General features: G+C 41.6%; 1 protein-coding gene across 7 annotated transcripts in view; it reads right to left on the bottom strand.

Moving 5' to 3' along the window:
- pde10a (phosphodiesterase 10A) overlaps window positions 1-22,043 on the bottom strand; it is a 57,898-nt gene that overhangs the window by 34,541 nt on the left and 1,314 nt on the right. The window contains exon 1 of one of the 7 annotated variants that reach the window (XM_076742622.1): window positions 3,278-3,738. The exons of 5 other annotated variants lie outside the window; for them this stretch is intronic. In XM_076742622.1, the coding sequence (XP_076598737.1) occupies window positions 3,278-3,341 (64 nt within the window). In that variant the 5' untranslated portion in view covers window positions 3,342-3,738. Of the gene's footprint in view, window positions 1-3,277; window positions 3,739-22,043 lie in introns of those variants that run through there. One more of the 7 variants, XM_076742623.1, reaches the window with a different exon arrangement.

The following is a 22,043-nucleotide window of genomic DNA, read 5'->3' on the forward strand; positions in this document are numbered from 1 at the left end:
GAGAGAGGGAGAGATTTCCATGGAAATGTAATTTGCATTATTTCCACTTCCATGGTCCAGGTCATTAGACGTAAAGGGTAGGGGCTATAAATGGCAAACTGAGATGTAGATAAGGCATGTCCCCTGATCCACAGCCTAATAGTGTGGTCACAGGCACGCAGCTACACTCAAACTGCAGATACAGACACATAGTGGGTCACACTTTACCTTAAACTCGAGTTATGAACTCCAAACTTTCTCGTGCATTTCCCTCCAGTGAAAGGAAACTGAACGACGGCCAGAGGTGATAGATCACATGGCCTACGACAGCGCTGATTGTGAGCGTTAACAGTAAAGCTGCAGTTGTTGCCTGGGAGTCAGCATCTCGGCCGAACTGGTGGTTTGATGTATTGCTGCGTCTGCCCAAACGACCCCCCCCTCACCCGACTTCTCCATCCCCAGAGCCACATCAGTGATCAGGGGTCATGTTCCCCGCTCCACATCTGGACTGATGCTGAACTCTGCAGCCGCTCTGCAGAGGAGCCAGTGGGGACCCGGTAATGAGAACCACAGATCCTTGCGTCTTCTCCAGTGCCTCGCTCTTTTATGAGCCTTGACACGAGGACAAGTTGTAAAGAAATCTACATGCATGTGGCCTTTTCCCATCCCCTCAGATACCAACCCACGACAAGCTGACGAGGGGGTCAACGGACGCCTTGAGGAGAATGTCATCTGTTTCACCACTCAGATCGTGCACTGTGCCCTGGCACCGATCCAGTCCTGCACAGATCTCGACATAAAAAAGGGTTCAAACGGCGTAACAAGCTCATTTTCTTTGGCTTGAATTTCCTGAGAGTTTAAATAAACACCAAAGACAAATCGCAAAGAGGGACTATCTGGCATGTGCTCAGCCAAGTCTGGAATTATTTAGCCATTCAAATTTGAATCAAGCTTTAATTTTCATACTCCAATCATATCAAGCTGTATATGTTTTTACATATTCATTGACTGTGCCAAGAGAAGTCCTCACTGTGTGAGAGAGAGGGCATGCAGTAGGGCAGGAAATGTCCAGCGTGAGCACTTCCTGCCTGACAATGCAGCCTTCTTCACTGAGTTAAGCAATTCGTCGACAACCAATTGGGTTTTGAAAATGCCTGAGAGATCACATTAGGCTCACCCAGACTGCCCTCCTATGCTGACCAGAAGTATCCACAAACAATGCACGCAAACACAGACGTATGCATGTTGAGTTTCCCACAACGTGAGGCTACAAACGGCTACGACATCCCAGACTACTTAGAATTATGTGAGCAACCAGGGAGCGAACGAGCAAGCATGCTGTCTTCACAAACTGGAGTCTGTTCCTCTGGAGAGGACTGGATTTGCTGGACAGTCCAGCAACCAGTCAGAGAGGACAAACAGTGATAGGAGGACAAACATGCCAGCAGTTGCCAGAAGAAAGAAAAACAGCCCTTTTAACCACAAAAAAAAGGCCTCCACTCCTGTGTGTCGGATACATTTAAACTGATCTATCGCATGTGTGATATTTGCAGAGAGCAGTCGTGTAAATAGTGCAATAAAAACATGTGGAGCAGATAATCACATGTATTCAAGTTCAGAAATATACGTGTTCATGTGTCAAAAAGCCCCAGATAAGGCATAATCAAATTATTCCCTGATCTCACACCAGCCACAGGGAAACATGCAGTGAGAAGGCAAATAGTGTGTCAAGTTAATCCTGCATTTAACCCAGATTAATTGACAGCTGTAACATCCGGAAAAAAAAAAAAAAAAAAAAAAAAAGAGAGCAGCATAAACGTGACCTATGACACTCACATAATGACAATTATAACAAAACAGGAAATCCATGTTGGACTTTTTCTCAGGTCAACATATTTGTGAATGACTTGTTGATAAAAACAGGATGAATATCACAGCTCATCCGACAGCAGATGCTGTATACGATGTACTCGGTGGTACTTGACTCTGACAGCTGCAGCCACCCACATCTACTGTTGTTTCGTAAATTCAAAAAGTGTGGAAGCTTTGTGAAATCTGAAATTCTTGTCCTTTTTTGGTCAGCACGAGGGCGGGATACCTACATACTTAACTGTACCTCAATAATACATTCCATGACTGCAGTTTACTGCTATGTGTGTACTTTGGCATCACTCAGTATCCCAGGCCCCAAACTGCTAACTTGTTATTACAGGGTTGCCACTAAAGGTCACTTTAGGTGCCACTGAAACAACTGGAATCACTGACATGAGTTATTCATGCAGCAGACACAGAGTGCCAGTTACGATCGCAGAAATAAAAAATGACAATAATTCCTAAAGTAGAAGCACCCACAGCAATATCACAAAGAGATTTAAAAAAAAGAGCATGCAACAAGGACTGTACATTTACCACTGACTAGCACAGACATGCTAAGGAAATAAAAGTTTATTATGGGTGAATAGAGGATATTCACTGCAGTGACAGAAAATCTCAAACACGTCCACTAAATTATCTGTATTTTTTTTCTTTATGCTGCCACCAAAGCAGAATAATAAATCATTTAAATATAATATAATTAGAATTATTTTTTCAGTAAAAATGTTTCATTGTGGATTGTACCTGCCTCTGACATTTAAAATCATATTGTGCTGAAAAAAAAAAAGCCATAATGAATTTTAGTAGGAAACATATCACAGATATGGAATATGAATAAATATTGTGAGCGTTATATGAATATTAGAAGCTATAGGAGTATTGGAATAAATACGAGAAATAATTAATATGATTGTATAATATCCTAATTTCTCTTGGAATACTAACCCTGAACTCGCACGTCTACACGAATATTTTTAAGATTTCTTTTCCTCAGAGAGAATTTACACTCTCTATCCTCACTTCGGCGCAAGCTTCGCTCCCTGATGCCATGTCTCACTGCAGCACTGCTGACTGTCCCCTCCATGACAGACCGGACCGACTCATGTCCGAGATGGGATTCTTAAAGCCGATCTATGCTTTATTTGAAAAAAGACCGTAGAGACACACGCGACATTTTCCTAATCGCAATCCTGCGCGGTCCCCCTCCAATCAAGTCCCCACCCATCCAGATCAGCTATCAATCTGTCATTCATAAAGTTGGGGAGACACATGGGCAAATAACGAACGCCTGCAGGACCAAAATCTGTCCGTGTTTTCGTGATGTCCTGCCCTGCTACTGAAAATCAAAGCCTTTTTAATTTTGCGTAAAGTGAAGCGATGATTTTTGTCTTATTATTTTAGAGTCTTAGTCAAAAATACCTACTTGCACCCAGGAAACAGTCCGTTAACCTTCTGAAACAGCTTGTTGAAGACGGACCATCTTCCATTTCGGATTGTGAGCGCAAAAGGAGAGAGGAGCCACGGAGAAAAGTGCGCCTCTGCAGCTGCAACTTGGTGCGTCTGGGAAAAAACAAAACTATTCCAGTACGCGTTGAGGTGATGGTGTCCTCAGTGCTTCAGGCTGTGCACGGTTTAGGAAGGGCAAGAAGAGCAGTGTGCTGCCCCCCCACCCCCGCCCCTCCACCAGCGCTATGACCCAGCACCGCTGGCCGAGGTGTAGCTACAGTCGGCCCGCCTCCTCGGCGTGGTGGCTCCGTTGTGGATGTGCAGCAGCAGACTGGTGGAGCACAGACGACGACGCATAGACACAGAGAAATGGGAGTAAACACACACACACACACACACACACACACACACACACACACACACACACACACACACACACATGCGCGCGCACACACACACACATACACGGGGAGAGAGGGAAAGACAGGAGCGCGCCAGTGTCAAATTAGCCACAACTATCAAGCGGGACTTCCTTTGTAATTTTCAAAATAAAAGCAAAAAGGCCACACGCTATATGGGGTTGTGGTTATCGAATGATCGCAGTGCTATTCTATTTAAAAAAATTAAGCACATTAAATAATATTAGTCAGAATTTTCCTTTAAACAGACATACAGTCTTGATGCCTATGGCACATTTTATATGTGACATCTTACTGTAAATATTCACAAAGACACCAAACACCATGACAGAGCGCTAAAAATGTGTAATCTTCTAACAAATCAACAGATTATCAAAATCTCGAAAGATTACACTAATCCAATCATTTATTTTCCCACCAAGCTATTTTAATTTGAAGAGTTAATCTTCCGTATTTCCGGTGTTTTTGCGCATTTGACGCGTCTGGGAAGCGCGCTCTTGACGCTTCTGAGCTGCTGTTCCTGTTCCTGAATTTGGCTGCGTAAAAGGGGCCGAGCCACATGCCCGGCGCTCTCCAGAGACACGCTGCTGTTTCCTGATCCGCGACTCAGTGGTCAAGGAGGAGAGCCTCCACATTCACAGCAGGACGGGACAAAGCAATGGAGCGTCAACTGTGACAGAAAAGGCGCAGCACAGATCCCGGGTTTAAGCGTCTTTGCAGTTTTACCGTCGTGCCCTTTAGCAAGGCACTGTGCTGGGCTTTCCTTCCTGCTTCAGGTGCCAGAGTCGACCATGACCTCTGACCTTCTGAGCAGAGAAAGAACAAAAGCAGGGATCAATCTGCAGAGTTCGGTCGAGTGTGAGCAAAGCCTTTTATGAATGGCTCCTGTCCAACAGGCACCTTCATTCAGATTAGACCGAACAAGAGAACCATTAATGGAGTCAAGCACAATCAATCAGGTTAAAATAAGTGTCAAAACACTTAAAAATGTGTGTGCATGCGAGCAAGCAAGCAGGCTAAACAACAGCCTAAACATTGACCATACCAAGGTCTAATTCATGTGTTATCTAATGGAGATTTTACATGAGGTTCTTTTGTCCGAAGTAAATAAAATTCCTACCTTTTTCTGGATCACTGTTACTGCTACTTAAGCTCCTGACTTCAAATATCTGCAGACTTGCATGTTCTACAGCAATGTATTGAAGTGATTTATTTCACCAGGCTAACTCAGTTGGACATTTGCATAAATTATAATTGTAAATATCGCTTTGAATTGGCACCATAAAATACATCAGTGTAGTCCATTCCTTTAGTAAAGGCCAAACTCTACAAACAACTGCAAAAACTGCACATCTGCAGTGCAAGTGAAATATTTAGACACGCTCAATTGAATTGTGGAGTTATAATCCTATCATAATAATATCCAGTCCCATAGTGATAATAATAAATATAATCTAATTAACCTCGAATTCAGGTCAACCAGATGAATATTTTACATTCTGCTCTGACTGGAGGAAAAACAATGGAAGCTGAACACACAGATGCACAATTATAAGAATGCTGAACAATCATTTGGCTTCTACAGGGTTAGAATTAGAAACTGGCACAATTAAGATGTTGAACCACAGAATTACCACAATGCTAGATTTTCTCTTCTTCATTTTATTAGTGTTAGTCAGAGGACTTCCTGTATCAGTTTGAGCATTCTCTGACGTCTTTAAGGCCACATTTAGTTCCTGTTAACTGTACAATTTCTGCCTTAAAGCTCGCCAAGGAATGCATCACCACTTATGTTTATATTTCCACTAATAATATCCATGTAGAGAAGAGACACATAATTCATTTACAAGACACTGTAGAGCAAAACAGTCGGGACGTGTGACTCATTTGTGCCGTAAATTGTGAAACTACACATAATATGGAGCACAAATAAAGACCTCTGTTCAGATTAAATGCACAACATGTCAACAGGTATCAACATGCATGTAAACTATTCCTGTTTAAATAGCTAATCTGCTCTTTCTGTGTGAATAATTTAAGTGAGGATCTCACATCGGCTTCCAAATGAAGTGAGGTCCCTATCACTATAACCTTTGTAGACGTGTGCTTGTGTTATCGGTGCACGGTGGACTCAAACAGCTCTGAGTCGGCAACATGATACAGCATAAAGTGTGCCAGACTCCCTCACGGCTGCAGCACTACATACTGATCATATCGAGAGAGCGAGAGAGGTGTGGGAGCTGTGGCGGGTTACGTCAGCATGTGCGCTATCAATCACTGGCATTCCTACACTCTCGAGCAGCTGGTCCATTCAGAGGTCATGTATAACATAATGGATTCTCTCTGACACACTCTGTCGCTTTCCCTTCCATTTTAGGCCGATGAGAAAAGCCCTTAAAAGAGGAAACAACTTGCATCTTACACCAGTTTACATCACATGTGAGCATGCATACATGTGAAATAAAACAATTAACATGCAAAATATTGTCAGCCTTTATTTGAGGATAGACCCACATCCTACCTACTGTACCACTTTGATATGGAAAATTCCCATAAAACTCATTTTTCCATGGCTTAAATCCTATATGAACATTAATGCTATTTTATTTTGAATTATGACACTTATGAGGATAAATAAAGGAGCTTGTAAAGTTGCCGTCAAATGTAACACAAATGAGAAGAAGCTCTGGCTTGATGAAGCTCAGAGAGCTCTGTCAGCTCCTTCAGGGCTCACCTCCGTGCATCCACCCTGCACTCCAAGTAGCTTATGCACGGAAATTTAGATAGAAAACAAATGCTTTAAATCGTTCCCTGCAAAGTTCATGACTGGAAGTTTATGAGCTTATGTGAGACGGTTATGGATGAAGAACTTCTGGGGAAATGCGGCAGATCACAAGGGATGCCACAACTCTGTCTGTGACCCACCAGTGAACCCTACTGATCCGCAGCTCTGCGAAGCAGCAGAGCAACCATTTTTTAGATGTTTGAATAATTATTACATAACAGGAAGTAACTGACCAGCTCGACTGTGTTTAGATTAGTCCACTTGGTAAGAAATATACCTAAGGCACTGACAAGTTCTCAGAAAAAAATAGATGAATTGTACTGATGTAATGGTTTTATCTACACAGAAAGCTGTAGTTGTTGCCCTAACACACAATTAAACACATTAATGGCTGGGAGCAAGAGACTGACGAAAAAGGACAGATCATTTATGAGACACAGGAGTCTTATGTTAGAAACAGATACCAAAGCAGCAGAACGATTCCAGCAAATCTTGAGCTGTCAGATGTTTCCTGTACTATTTTAAGTTCACAAAGCAAGCTGCACTTTGTTAGGGACATGCTGTTGCTGGGGAGCCGCCTGGCATCTCTGGTGGGCAAGTGAAGGACTCGTCGCTACTCTGACCCTGACATTTTAAGATTTGATGAGCACATTTCCAATTACTTTTAAATCCAAATCATTGTAATATTCTAACAGCAATATAAGAAGAAGTATTAAGATGCTTTAGTTAAGTTAAAGAAATTCTACAATGCAATAATACTTATACAAATAAAAGTCCTGCATAGTTACCTCAGTGCAAGTTTGTAAGTGTTATTATCCAATTGTACATAAAGTATCCAAAGCTTTAGTATTACTGATAAATTCATGTGCAAGCAGCCTTCCACTGTTCAGATTGCTGCTTAATTCCAACCAATAGTCCAACTCCCAAAATTATTCAGTTTAAGAGAAGAAGAAGCAGCTTCATCCTCATGTTTTAGAAGCTCGGGTGATTTCAGGTCTACTCATATTTCATAAGATCATCATACGCAAAGATATTCTAGCTGTCCAATAATTGAAGTGAAAAGTACTGCCTTTCTTGTTGAAATGTAATTGAGTAGAGGAACTATGTGCAACTGGAAATACTCAAGCAAACTATCTCAAAGTACTTGTTAAGCATAGTACTTGAGTAAATGTATTGTGTGACACTCCACCGCTGGGCCTGGTTGACTGTGCTGCAGTGAGGATAATGTAAGAAACATGGCTTCACAGTGGAGGACAGATCATCGGCAGTCATGCAGGTCAGCAGATGGATTTTGTGGCTAAATCTGTATCACAGTATCTTTTTATTTATTTGGGCACAGTTGGAATAAATGAACCAAACACCACAGACCCAAGAAAACCTCAAAATGTCCGCCAGGGCTCTCTCCGGCTTGATCTGTATCAATTTGGACAGGCAGTGCGCACTCTTTTCTCTGTCAACATTACCCTTCCACCAAATCCCATATCCATCTGTGAGAGGATAGCATGTGTGTTACAAGGAAATTTATGGAAATCAAAAAGGTGATGATGAAAGAAGCTGAAATCTCATCTGTCTTAATATGGGAGGTGTGTGTGTGTCACATGCAGCAGGTTCCTATGGCTGTTGGTGAAAGAGCAGCTTTAGCATAGTCCGCTGGGGGATCAACAGCTGACTGAAGAGTGAAGTGGTCGGCAGCCATGCTTAACTGTTCTTGCCCTCTCGGCTGTTTTTAGCAAACATCCTCCTGATGACTACGGCCTCTGTCTCCCAACATGAGAGCTGCACATCTTCAGACGTGTGTGTGCTTGTTCACACACGCAGCCTCACCCCCTACCCCCACATTACAGACCTCATCCACTTAAGCACATTTCTGATTCACGGCACTGTACGAGCTTTTTGCACGCTGCACACACACACACACACACACACACACACACCCCAGATGTAAGTGAAACATTTACAGATCACATGTAAGCACACGCAAACATGAACACATATACACACCGGAGCATACTTGCATCCACGTAGGCATACACACATACGCACACACACACACACACACACACACACACACACACACACACAGACACGCACACACACATCACATGCGGCAGACACACACCACAGAGACTTCCAGTCCCCTCCCCCCAACTGAATAGTCTGTTCTGACAATCCACAGGACAGCCGGAGCATTGACGTCAGAGGCAGGCCCATGAAAATACAGGGTCCCTGGGGGGCTGAGGGAGTTATGCACATCTTCACAGCTTGGCTCGCAACTAGTTCAACAGCCAATGAGCATATTACTGCCTCTGTTTACTCTTATTTGTTGGAAAATGCAATAATAATAAAAAAGAGGTTCCACATTTACACAAAGCCCGGCATGCACAAATTTGCATGCGACTGCAATGCGGATCATCTGAAACGTGACGTCAATGGACGTCATTGCACTGTGATCCATTGGGACAAATGTGAGATAGGTGCATAATTTAGGTTAATGGAAATACAAATCAGAGCACATCATTAGCTGCCCTCTGTCATCTTAATAATTGCCATGTTGAATAACTGCTGTCAGACTGTAGTATACTAGACATACCCAGAGGAAAGGTTTGTTGCTCGCTTAGACATCCTCGCAGTCCCAGGAGAAAAAAATGACATCTTTGTTTACCGCTCAATGTTCTGAACCTTTTGCTGTTCTTTTTTTTTTTTTTTTTCATCTTCTAAGACATCAACGGGACATCAGAGGCATTAATCTCATTGTTCTCTCTCGTCCACCTCCTCTCACCTTTTCAGAGATTGTCTATGGCAAAATTATGTAACATAGTTACCGTCTGTCGGTAACCAGATATGGTATGTGTTGCTGTTGTCTTAGCTGTGCTCTTGTGTCAGTCTATGTGTGTGTATGTGTGTGTTTAGATTATCACAAAAGCAAGAGGAAAAATAGGGGCTAAATATAAATTAAGTATGGTTATATTTTGAATATACTAATCATGAATAAAAGTACACAAAATATACTGAGGCTGTCCTTTGAAAATACTTGAACGGGCTTTAAATTGTACATTTTTATTCCAAAAGAATAACTTTGTGAGATGAGATAATCAAAAATTCAAAAATGTTGAATCTCTCACTGCAGCACCACTGATTGAGAAACCACACCTGGCCCTATAATGTTTACCAGAATTAAACAATTAAATGAAATTCAAAATAATCAGCGAGTCATTATATCAACCATATCGTGTTGCATTCATGTGCATGAAGTGAAACACTTAAGTCTCACCTCACTTATTCACAATTTTCATGCTGCAAGTGTTTTAAAGTGTTTGTCATTAGCTTGTTAGCTTGCTGGCTAAATCAGTCATTTGCCACTATTGATTCTCAAATTTAATGGCAATTGAGACTAAAAGGGAGAATACAAGGTAGCATGAATGTGGTGGTGGCAAGCCGTCTCTATGCATGACATGTCTCCAGGGATGAATCCTCACTCAGCCTGTCTGGGTGCATGTGGATTGGTGTGATGTCGTCATAATGGCATCCACTTCTCTTGAAAGTCCATTCAGAGGGTGTTAGATTATCACAGTCTTTATTGCCAGGGGGATGTGGATGGTGCATCCATCAGGTTACCTGGACAGGCGCTGTCCTGCTTGGTCCATCTTGTACAGGGCAAGTACACACGAGTCCCTTAGAAAGTGTCAAAGCGATCTGATCTGAGTCTACTGTAACTGTAAATGCGTATCCAATAGGTTTATCATGTGTGATGCTTTTGACTGTGATGAGAGAGGAAAAGTGGGGAACAGATGTTGGGTTGAACCAGAATGATTTTCTGCTCAACAAGATGATTCTTGGAATCATTTTATTGTGCAAAAGAGACTTTGATTATTTCCTCCTTGAGTCTGGATCCGAGCTCTCAATGAGACCCAAATTTAAATACTCAGGCTCAGGTGATGCTCCACCTCTTTCAGTGCTACAGCCAATCCTGATCAGAAAGAGGTCAAAATAATCCACTCTATAGTAGCTGTCTTGTCCAGGGAAAGGTCCGCTCTATGAGGACTGTAAAGTTCACCTGCATCTTTGAAGCTCCATCTCCTCCAGGTGGGAGTCCATGAGCTTTATACTGGAGCATCTGCACAGCTGCCACGTGTACTGACTTGTCTACAGTGTCATGGAGGTGAACATGGTGACAGGAAATTAGTCCAATGGAACCATTAAAGACAGGCTGATTTTTTGTCAGCATTGTCACATCAGTGGAAGAACTGTGTAGATTGCACAGCAGGGATTACATGCTGTGTCCCCAAGGGCAAGTGTCTGCTAATAAAAATTGGCTCTTCAGCTGCCTGCATGTCCCTTCAGAAGAGGCGCAGCACTGGCTTGTCAACAGGAAGCAGGCTGATCTGGTGAAGGTTGCCTTTTATGGACTCACTGACAGTAACAGCATGTGCAGGGAACCTGAGGAGGATGATGGTCCTAACTTTCATTTGGGGTGGAGCTGATTGAATGACTGATCTTATTTGTAATATTGTCCTGTTCTTCCCATTATGGTCTATTATGTGATACAGGATTCTGCTGGCTGCTCTGCTTCCTCTGCAGATATCTTAGACACAAAACAATTGTGCTGTCCTGTACAGCAGCCAAAGGAAACAGGCCTCTAAACATGCAGCAGCTCAAGTATGACAAGACTCCTGTGTTGCTCTACCAGCACAGCCTACATGGGAACATGAAGAGTGGCTGTCTGGGTCCCCAAAATGACAGAGCCGGATACCCTCCATCTCTGCTATCCTCTATCTGCCAATGGTGTTCCAGAGTCTCAGGACAAAACTGTATGACTGTATGGTCTGTCGTTCAAGATGCAGACTGATTGGACTGACTAACTGGATAATTTGACCCAATTTGGTACAGGCCACATACAGTAAATAGCCAACCAGAGTCTAATTGAGAGAGTCTAGAAACAGTATTTTTCATCTCCTTTCAACAATGTACACCTAGCGGACACAGTTTGATCAATGGATCTTTTCGAGAGCCTGTAATAAAACATTGAAATATTTTCTGAACTAAATGGATCCTTCGTACAGCAGGACTGTGTGGCATTTTGGTGGGTAATGGTGGTTAGGTCAAGTCAAGTCATAGTCAGACCCCACAAACAAACAATGGTTCAGTCAGTCAAGCCCAATCAAAAACCAACAGCAATCATACTTGACTCGCAAAATTACCACACAATGATATCTTTGCTTCTGGCATCAAATGTATTGATCAAGAATGTGCAGAAGTGATGCCCACATCTTACTTGACACATAGTTTAAAAGTACTAGTATCTAAGTCTAGTATTTTAGCACAGGTCATGTAGAGTCTTGACACTCAGTGAATCTGGTCAATGATGGCAGATGATCATGTCCTTTTTGCTGCTCTAACGGCTCGTACTGGTTGGTCCCTGCACCAGTACAGCTTGGAAGCTCTGGCCATCAGTTCCACCACTCAATCAAGTAATTGTTATGACCACTCAACATGGTGACATTGGTATAGTGAAGTCTGATAGGGCTGACTGTGTTTGTTGGTCAGTGGGACTTGTTCCCAGATTGCAGCAATTAGCTTGGGGAAAACAGTTTTGTTGTAACCAAGAGAGAGGATGGCCAAAGCTACAAAAATATAGTTAAATATGTGTTTTTGTTTTTAAAACAGTATTTATTTGTGTACAGGTTAGAACAAGAAAGGGTAGAAAAAAGGGCACCACATCACTGTCATAATGTGTAACATACTGTTTCTTGTAATAATTCAACAATGATTACTGTAACCTAATTATTACCATACTGTGTAGCACCAGAAGAATGACCCTTATCTCTAATAACGATGAATGTTTCACTTTATGATGATTTTATTAGCAATTGTTATTCTGAATGCTAAATTATTTCATCTGTGCAGGGAAGGTCTTGCAGAAGTTCACATTTATCATGGAGGTCAGAGATCAATGTAGACTGTAGCGCCTCTGGAAGCTATTCTTGTGCATCACATCCAAACATGAATGACGTAGGTTTGTGAGGCAGCACTCCGAGCAGCAAAGCTTACCCTGACTGCAAAATGAAGCATTTGTAAATTCAGAGCATTGCCAGAATTGCTCTGCCTAAATTCTGACTGTCAGACACACTGTTAGCAGACAGTATGGACAACTGTGCTACAGTGCAGCTCAAGCCAAATGGTTTCATGCTAAATGACTCGTACAGAATAAAAACACAGTTCTTAAAGCCTGAGCTTGTCAGGGCGTTGCAAACAAAATTTCGCTCGGTGTACACTTGCTGTCTACTGAATGACAGTAAAAGCTGTCTAAGTCAAAGTCTAAGTCTGAGTTTTCGTTATCTAATTTTATGTTTTTTTTAGTTTATTAGTTAATTTGTAAACAGGAAAAACCGTAAATGAGACATTTAATCTAGATGGTACAATTTATGTTTTTTTTAATCTCTCCAGTATTTTGTTTTTGTAAAGCTTGTTCACTACATGATTGCACTCATCAAAACAACACTGTGCAGTTGGTGGAGAAAATGTAATAACATGATCCATGATGAACATATTTCATTGTACGTTTCAACAGTTTTAATGCAGCACTTGAACCAGTGAAAGCCTTCTTCTGCGTTGTGCCACACGCTGACAAATTTAATGTGACCGTATAACACCTCTAATGCTCTCAGTGGCTCACTGCGATTCAGACCTTGCACTGCACAATTAAATTCAAAAGGAAAGAGGATTAACCTGAATAATATGGCAAGAAATAAATGAAAAAAATGTTGATAAGGTTTCTATCAATGTATGAGAGAAAACAAAGAAAGCGCATGCAGAGAGCATACAACGGACAGGTGGTGCAGATATGTGATGTGGAGCTGTGTGGAGCGCTGCAGTGGAGGGAACTGCAGAAAGCACATGAATAAAAAAAAAAAAAACATTTAAATGGGTGAAAAAAAAACGTGATGAAAGAAGTGTGCAGGGAGAGGAAGGGGGTTGGTGGGTGTATCTGCGTCAGAGCTGGAGCCAATGAAGTCAGAGATGGGGCAGGCTCGAGCAGGAGACGCTGTTACTGCCACTCACAGCACCCGCCTGGGCCTCATGTCCTCTACGTCACAGAGCTGGCACAAATTATGCCTGCCTCAATGTTTGTCACACACACACACACACACACACACACACACACACACACACACACACACACAGTAAAATGTAATTTATGTGCATTACACACATATACCGTGCCATTTAAAAACATTTAAATTAGCACCATCAGACATTTATTTTATTCCCTTCAAAATAAAATCACAGTTAAGAGATTTTACTTATTTCTGGAAAAAAAAAAACAGAGCTGAAAATGGAGTAAGATCTTCCTGTATTATTCTTTGTACCTTATATAACGTCAAGCTATTCACCATCAATCTAATGTTTATATATTTCATTAAAAGCAGCATGTAGCCTGATATTTGATGCAAGTGCTAATTTTTCCAGAGGAACCAAATGGGTTCCTTGCATCACCATCAAAGGATGCATTGCTAATAAAGCAACACATAATATATATCATTATGTTATGTGTTCTATTTATGCCCTATTATTATAGCATTAAGCTGTATTTGTGAGGATTAGCTCTGAAGTGTACTTAAATATTAAATGATTAATTAGGGATTTCTCCCCAAAATGCAGATTTACTGTAGTATTTGATAATAAAATCCTAAGAAATATATAAGGGCAGTGCTGATCAAATAAACAGCTGTATTTTTGTCACAAAAAAATCACAGAAACATACAGTAGATTTTTTTTTTTATATTTTCTCTCTGACACACACACAGCCCAGTATTTACACACACACACACACACACACACACACACACACACACACACACACACACACACACACTCATGCATCTCTCACACATGCAAATCCTGGTTATTTAGATTAGCGGGCAGTGTTTCCGTTGGCACCATTTCTGACCTAGATTATCACAACCGTAATTTTAGAGGATGACTATGATGATGAGCATGTGGTCAGAGGTCTGTGGAGGGGAAAGAAAAAAAACAAACAAAAACAAACACTGCTCATTGTTGACGTCACTCAGCCATGTAAAACGCTTCACTGTGCAATCTTGTAAAACTGCAGGCAAAATAGGAGGTCAAATGTGTCTCTTTGCATGTGCACATGAGAGCAGGCACGTGTATAAAAGACACACAGGCAGCCGCAAATACTGTCCAACTGCAACAGAAATGTATAAATATATTCTCTTGTTTCAGCTTCTGGTCTTTTTTCATCTGGGAAATTTTGCGTTCCACCGCAGCTCTGCTGGTGTGATGATTTTTACCGATATGTGGGCCAAAATATGACTCAGATTTCATATTTTTGTGCTTCTGACACTGTCACAACAAGGAGAGCAGCGGCTGCAGCTCTGCTGGCGGGAGTCATATCCTATAGGTGATGATGCAAGCAAGGAGACATGAGCCATGACCTCATCAGCTCCCCATCAAACCATCACTCTGCTCTCTACTTCACACACACACACACACACACACGCACACACACACACACAATGTGGAGTCATTGCTGGCTTTACAAAAGGCAAACACCGTCAGTGCCATACGATGCTATCGCTCTGCCTGTTGAACACACATGTGCTGCTCCCTGAGCTGACATGCTAACAGTGCCCTGATAAAACGAAGCCTTTTAAACACACACGGTTGGATCATTACTTACAGCTGAGTGATGTCACACAGCCTGTCAGTGTGTGTTTCTTGTGACGGTGTGTGTACAGTGAGGTGCTGCCGACTGACTGTTTGACTCTGCTCCTTGTGCAAGCATTAAAGCATTAAACACAGACACACCAAGAGGGAACAAAATTGTAGATATTAGTATGTAAGTATGTAAGTATGTTAGTATGTATGTGAAGTGTAGATATTAGTATTTGTTTTTTGATGATTGGTCTTTTTGTACTCACCCTGTCTGATTTTACCCCAAACTTTCCTAATGTAGTTTTATGTTGTTAGGACAAAGAAGAAGAATTATTACTCTGTTATTTCAGCAATATTTCAACAATATGATTAAAACTGGGTGAGAGTGGTGCAAACTACAATTAAATTCTTTAACAAATATCCAATTAGCACAAAACATGTCGTACAAAATGTGCAAACACTGTGAGTCTCATGTAAAATGCTAAATAAAAATGTGCTTTGATTCGTCTATTTTTTCAGTTTCATTCGGTGTTAATAGAAGACACATGGGGGGGGGGGGCACAGGGATTAATGCAAGAATGAGAGAAGGTAAAAGAAATGTAGCTGACTTTATTGTTAATGTCTACGGGCTGATAGGAATCAATTTTGTGCCTCAGAAAAGAAGAGAAAAAGAGAGAAAGAGCTCCACATTGAGCTAAAAGAATTTGGGGAGTGGCTGGGAGAGGGGGGGGGGTGGGGGGAGTGTAAGTGGCTGCCTGCAGCCCTCATCAGAAGCCAAACAAAGTCAGTATGAATCATAGGTGAGAAATATGGGTGCTGACGTACAGGCCTGTCAATCTCTCTGCACAGCAGACATCAGAACAGGCCAAGACGGCCGAGCAGCCAGAAGTCAGGTCTGCCTGTTTACTGACAACACATAGACACAATCCATTCATGAAGTGAAAACACACACACACACACACACACACACACACACACACACACACACAAACTGTAGCACAATATTCATGCTCAATATTTCAATTGCAGTCATTTTTTTTTTCTTGATTTCTTGTATTATTTGATCCAACTGCTCTGTCCAAAAATGTCATGAGCAGACTTCACCTTGTTCAGTCTGCAGTCAAACTGAAAGTGTGAAGCTGAACATCAGTAACTTCAGCATAATGCAACAACAATGATTTCGCTTCAGCAATAAAATCTAATTATGTTTTTTTTCTTTTTTTCTGTCATCTTCTACTTGATATAAAACTGTGATACTGACACCTCTTCTGACACCAGAGGATCACATGAATCTATAATTTTGCGGAACCTTTCAGCAGTCATTATCACGTGTGCACATAATAAGAAGAATTTAAAAAAACATGTTAATCCAGAGTTACTGGTTGTATGCTCCATTGTTAATTTCTGTGACGCTGCTCCCTGCATTTCATCTTTATACTTCAGCCCCACCTAGTGTCTGTCTGTCTGTCTGTCTGTCTGTCTGTCTGTCTGTCTGTCTGTCTGTCTGAGGACACTGATTGAGAGACATCTAGAAACTATTGTCAAATAAAAGAGAGGACAAAGGTCAAATTGGTATAAATGTAAAAATGTAACAAACAAAATGAAGAAATTGTGTCATCTCTCCTTGTACAAATCTGTTTGCCCTTTTGTGACCTGTAATACGCATTAAGACCACTAAGTGGTATTCTTGTACAAGTTGAGCTTGTTGCAATCAGTCTGCAGCTATGACCCTCATAGACTGACGCTGCTGTGCAACATTGAAGAACATGGATGAGAATATTCATGGGGATATGTGAGTGTTTGAACGCGTGTGAGGTTGCGTGGGGTTTACACACTAAGTGCTCTGTGGCGTCACGAGAGTGGCAAACAGCCCTGTGAGCCACGGCTGCACTTCCACAGTCTGTCAGCGTCAGAGGCACAGCGCCAAGCTAAAGAGACACACAGCACACCGCTGGAAAGCCATGCCGGTGTATGACGCTGAGCTGTTCCTCAGTTTATCTACGAGAACAAACAATTCCACAATATCTTGAAGTGTTCTCCCAACTCTGTATTCAAGATGAAAGAGGAACTTTAACGGGCCTTGACCGCGCTGATCTCCTGTCTCACAGGACTGGGGCCTTTTTGTTCCTGTCAGTGGAGGCCATTTTGCAGCGTTCTTCTTGATGTACTGTTAATGAGGTGGGAGCGCCGTAATTATTACAATGGAGTGGCTACATGGAAACTATTTCCTATACAGGCTCTGATGCAGGAAAACAAAGATGACAGTTGCACCACTACCCACCATATAAACTCCCTATTTAAGAAAAGAAATCTGCTGGTTTTATTGATCAATGAAGTTCTGTTTAAAGCTGATGAATCTCAGCTGAAACTTGTGTAAAACCTATTATGCACTGTATTATACTACTGTACTAGTACATCCAATGATATAAAAACATTAAAGATGTACTATTTGATATTAAATATCAACATGTAAAATAACTATCTCTAATGTGAAACGGGCCACTCATACAGAGAAATATCACCAAACTCTACAGTTAAATGAAGCATTTTAGTGTCTTTCAGCTCACTGTTTTGATTTTATGACCTGTCACTTTATTGCTCTGGTTCACTCTCACCTCTCTCATCTGAGTTCAGGCAGCTGTTTTCAGCAAAGAAGCTCAAATACAGACAAAGTTAGTGACTAGCTGGTGAAGAAAGTGGAGCACTTAGCAACTAAAGAACCAGATGTTTTTCTTAGGAGTTGGTGGTCTCCACCAAAACAGAGCTAAAAAGAGTAGATATTGGACTTATATTCATTGGGCTGCCAGAGACACGACTCCAAATGAATGTCTATCTACTGGATGTGTAAACAGGAAGTTGCTTGCTAAAAACAAAAAAACTTCATACAGTATAATATGTCAATGTTGTGTTTGCAGGTTGTTCCACTGCACCCACAAGTGCTGCATTAAATTAGCAATGCAGTTGAATTAACAACAAATATATAAATTACCTCTTAACTTTTCTTTTCTTGCATGAGTTTATTTTAGAAAAAACACTACAGGAAATCTCCTTATTTCTTCATATTTACATTATATTAATGTACATAGAAGCAGGAAATCCAGTCCATAAGCTATATACATTCTTTACTATTATGATTACTATCTTCATTATTATCTATTACCTTAATAATTGTTACAGCTCTGCTTTTCCACATTGCTACTTCACCAGGATCAATGGGGGAAAAACAGAACAATTCAAATTAGCAGTACACTCAGATATCGAGGTTCATGCCTCGCTTTGCACTGCTATCACACTGTAATGGAAAGAGCTGGCCATTTCCACAGCTCAAGGCTGTTGACCAGCTGTGGTGGTAGTTGGCGGGTGGAGGGGGGCTGAAGGGGGCACCCAGGAGTGGCCCTGTAATCGACAGGTCCAGGCTGCACACCAAGAGGCAAGACAAAAAATGCTTTGTGGTCCTGATATGAATCTCAATGCCCCTGTTTCTACACCTCCCCTCCTGGCCTCACCGTGGATATCTGAGTGAACAAAAACGATCTCCATGAGAAAATACGAGCTCAGGCACCCAGAGGCAACAGTGAATGGAGCAGCGCGGTATCAGCACCATAGTGACTGGTGCGAGTTTTCAGATTCTCTTCATGATGCACAAATATACCACGGCTTTACGGTATTTGTCTGCTTGTTGTAACAGCAGAGGTTCACTTTGGACAAACGATTGTATCATGAAACGGTTTAACTGTAATCTAATTTTACGATGGTTTTGTTTAAACTATTAATCTGACTGAACACAGTTGAGAGCCAGATCCTCCGGATGGGTAGTTTGTGGTATTAAGCTTTTTTTTTTTTTTTTATATATAAAAAGATTATGCCTGATTTTTACAAAAAGAGGATTTTGGGAGAAGCTACAGTATATTCTCTGCTTCCTTCACGAATCACTCATGATCAAATCAACATTTGCGTTGACCATGTGCTGTACAATGTGTCTCTGCCATCATGCAAAAAAGCCTGCAGGTTGGCAAAATCTTGAGTGGGAGGGGTTCAGTGGGTGTGTACCCCCTAAGTAGTCACAGATGCCAGGCACAGTCGGGGAAGGAAGCGCCCGGCTCTCCTTCCGCGTTAGCCGAGGGAAACTCTCGTTTGGGCGTGGGCCCAAAAACACTCAGAGCCAAAGACTGTGATGCAAACAGGTCACATCTTCAGTGCAAACAAACAAGTGTGCATGCCTGAGGAAGCCATAATGTTCACAGTAAGTCCTGCACTGCATCTGTGAGTTTACACTGAGTCTTAGAGGGTCAAGTTACAAAATGCTTTCCTCCAGTGGCTTCTAACCCTGCGGATAAAAGTGATTTCATTTTTTAGATGTCCACGCATGAGATTTCTGCCTCCATCCAAAGACTGAAATTTTACATTACGCATTATTACAGCAATATGTTTTTCTTATATAAATGTTTCTCAAGATAATTCACAGACTTCCCTGCTAATAGTCTTTACTGGAATTACTCTCTACCGAAGAAATCCAATGCTTTGAGCACAGCAAAAAGCATTTCCATTGCATTTATCTGCATTGTACTGGGGCAGAGGCATAGATCTCAGAGAGATGGAGATCTAAAAACCTGAAAAATACATCGATTCTTTTGCAATTTGGGTGAACTCATCATTTGTATTTTGAAGGTGCCGTAGGACAAAACAAGAGTAAATAAGTAAGTTTCATAGGTAAGTATGTGATTTTGTATTTTCCATATCTAACCATGACTAACCAAATATCTATCTAACCAAATGCAATATCATGATCATACATATATGATGAGGAATTTGAAACACCATGCGTGCCTAGTCCTCATGTAAGCCGTTTCCATTGCTACAGCACTATTCATGCAGGCAGGCACGACTCTGTGAAGGTGATTCTGCTCTTGGCCTTGAACTTATAACTCCTGTCATGTGTTTGCAGGCATAATAGCAGCCACACTTCCGATCAAGGTATTTCAAAAGCTGCCTCTTGAAAAAGAAGAATGCTTGGATGTCAAGTTAAAGGATGAGCCGAACCAGTGTTTTCAACTACACAGGTCACAGACCACAGGCACTTTGAGGAAAGTAAAGCATAACGTTCCTAAGAACTGATCAGGACTGATTTTGGTATATTCTGCCTTTTGATTACCATCCAAAGATGATGTAATAATTTGCCCACATTTATATGTTGCACTTAGTCACTGTGATCATCTCCATGACTGGATTAAGATTTCTTCCATTAGTCCACAAGTCATCATAAAGTCAAGAAGGCACTCGGCTAGATGCATATAGCCTAAAAATTTCATACAATATGGAATTCTGCAATTCAATTGCAATGAAAAGAGTTGAATTATTTCAAGCAGATGAAAGTAGATGGAAACTGAACGTTGTGAGCTGTGCTTAGCTTGCAGGTGCTTCTTCAGATCGTGAACTAGAGTTCTTCACAGCTGATTTATCACCCAGTGACAGTTTGCATTTCACTGTGATGGTCTTGTCCCTTTCACATTACAAAGAAATGTGAATTCTTCCACGACGTAGAGACGGTCCTGTACGCCATCTTGCTAGCTGAGCTTCACACGTGCACTGTCACAACTGTTGGATTGATACCTTCTACTAGTACACAGCTACTCCCAGGAAATGAAACTCTAGTGAAAGTTCAGTGAAGAAGACTATTCTTATGTATTTCTCGTAGCATCCTGCATTCACCCCTCTCAGACATGTTCACTGTTAGCCAATCATCTTGCTGCTGTCCTGCTGTCCAGGACTCTTACTCTGCCTTAATTCTTTCATGCTGCTGTTATGCCAACCCCTCCACCTCTCCATCACCACCCAGATCTTCAGCTTCCTCATTTCATCATCCTCATAAGCCTATCAGTCCACAGAGTCATCAGCCACCACCGACGCCACCTGTGTCTGTACTCCATGAAGGGATTTATCTTGCTGCTGTTCAGGACGATGCCCCTTGATTAGAATGAGCCCCCTGCCAGAGTCAGAAGGTGATAGGTGGTAGACTTATTAGTATCATGGATGGATTACTCAACAGACCTACAAGTCCAGTACCTATGGACTAGAGCCTCTGTATAAAGTGACTGTTGACATATCTTGTTTGAAAGTCAGTCAAACAACAACAAAGACACGCAAAAAGATTATAAAGAGACGCAAAATGACCACAAAGAGACACAAAATGACTACAACCAGATGCAAAATGACCATAAAGAGACACAAAACGACCACAGAGACATTGAGATGCAAAACAACTACAAACTGACTCTAAATAAAAAGAACAAGATGCAAAACAACCGCTCTGAATTCACACTGTGTATATCAATAAATCAACCCCATTTTACAACTGGACTGGAAAAAGCAATCTCGATGAACCACCATTATACTGCATATGTGTATAATCCAGCTTCTGAATCAACAAGTCCTTCTTCGCCTGAGTGATGACAGCCAGACTACAAACCAAGATGAGTTCACTCATCAGCATCTGTAACTCTGGTGCTTCAGTTTGCATTTCCTAGATTTCCTTTTGTAGCTGAAAATGAAAGTCTGTGGTGAAACCGAACCTAATGTCACACAATGTGACTCTGCTGGGAACTGATGAGAGATTATAGAAAGTAATCCGCAGCAACACACAAGATTGTTTTCTAGGGATAAAAATACTTCTTTGAGAGGTGATTGCATGGCGACATGGTCATGTCACTGCACAGGTTTAATACTGTGTGGATTCATAGTCAATGCAGCAGCTATAGTGGCTGTGCACTCTGGGGGCATGACCAAGCCCTGGTGCCTCTGACTTCTCCATAAACTAGTGGTTCCTACTCTGAAACGCTCTGCAGAAATCTGTGAAGATGAAGGAA

Source organism: Chaetodon auriga, chromosome 11 (assembly GCF_051107435.1).
Source record: "Chaetodon auriga isolate fChaAug3 chromosome 11, fChaAug3.hap1, whole genome shotgun sequence".
NCBI classification, from domain to species: domain Eukaryota; kingdom Metazoa; phylum Chordata; class Actinopteri; order Chaetodontiformes; family Chaetodontidae; genus Chaetodon; species Chaetodon auriga.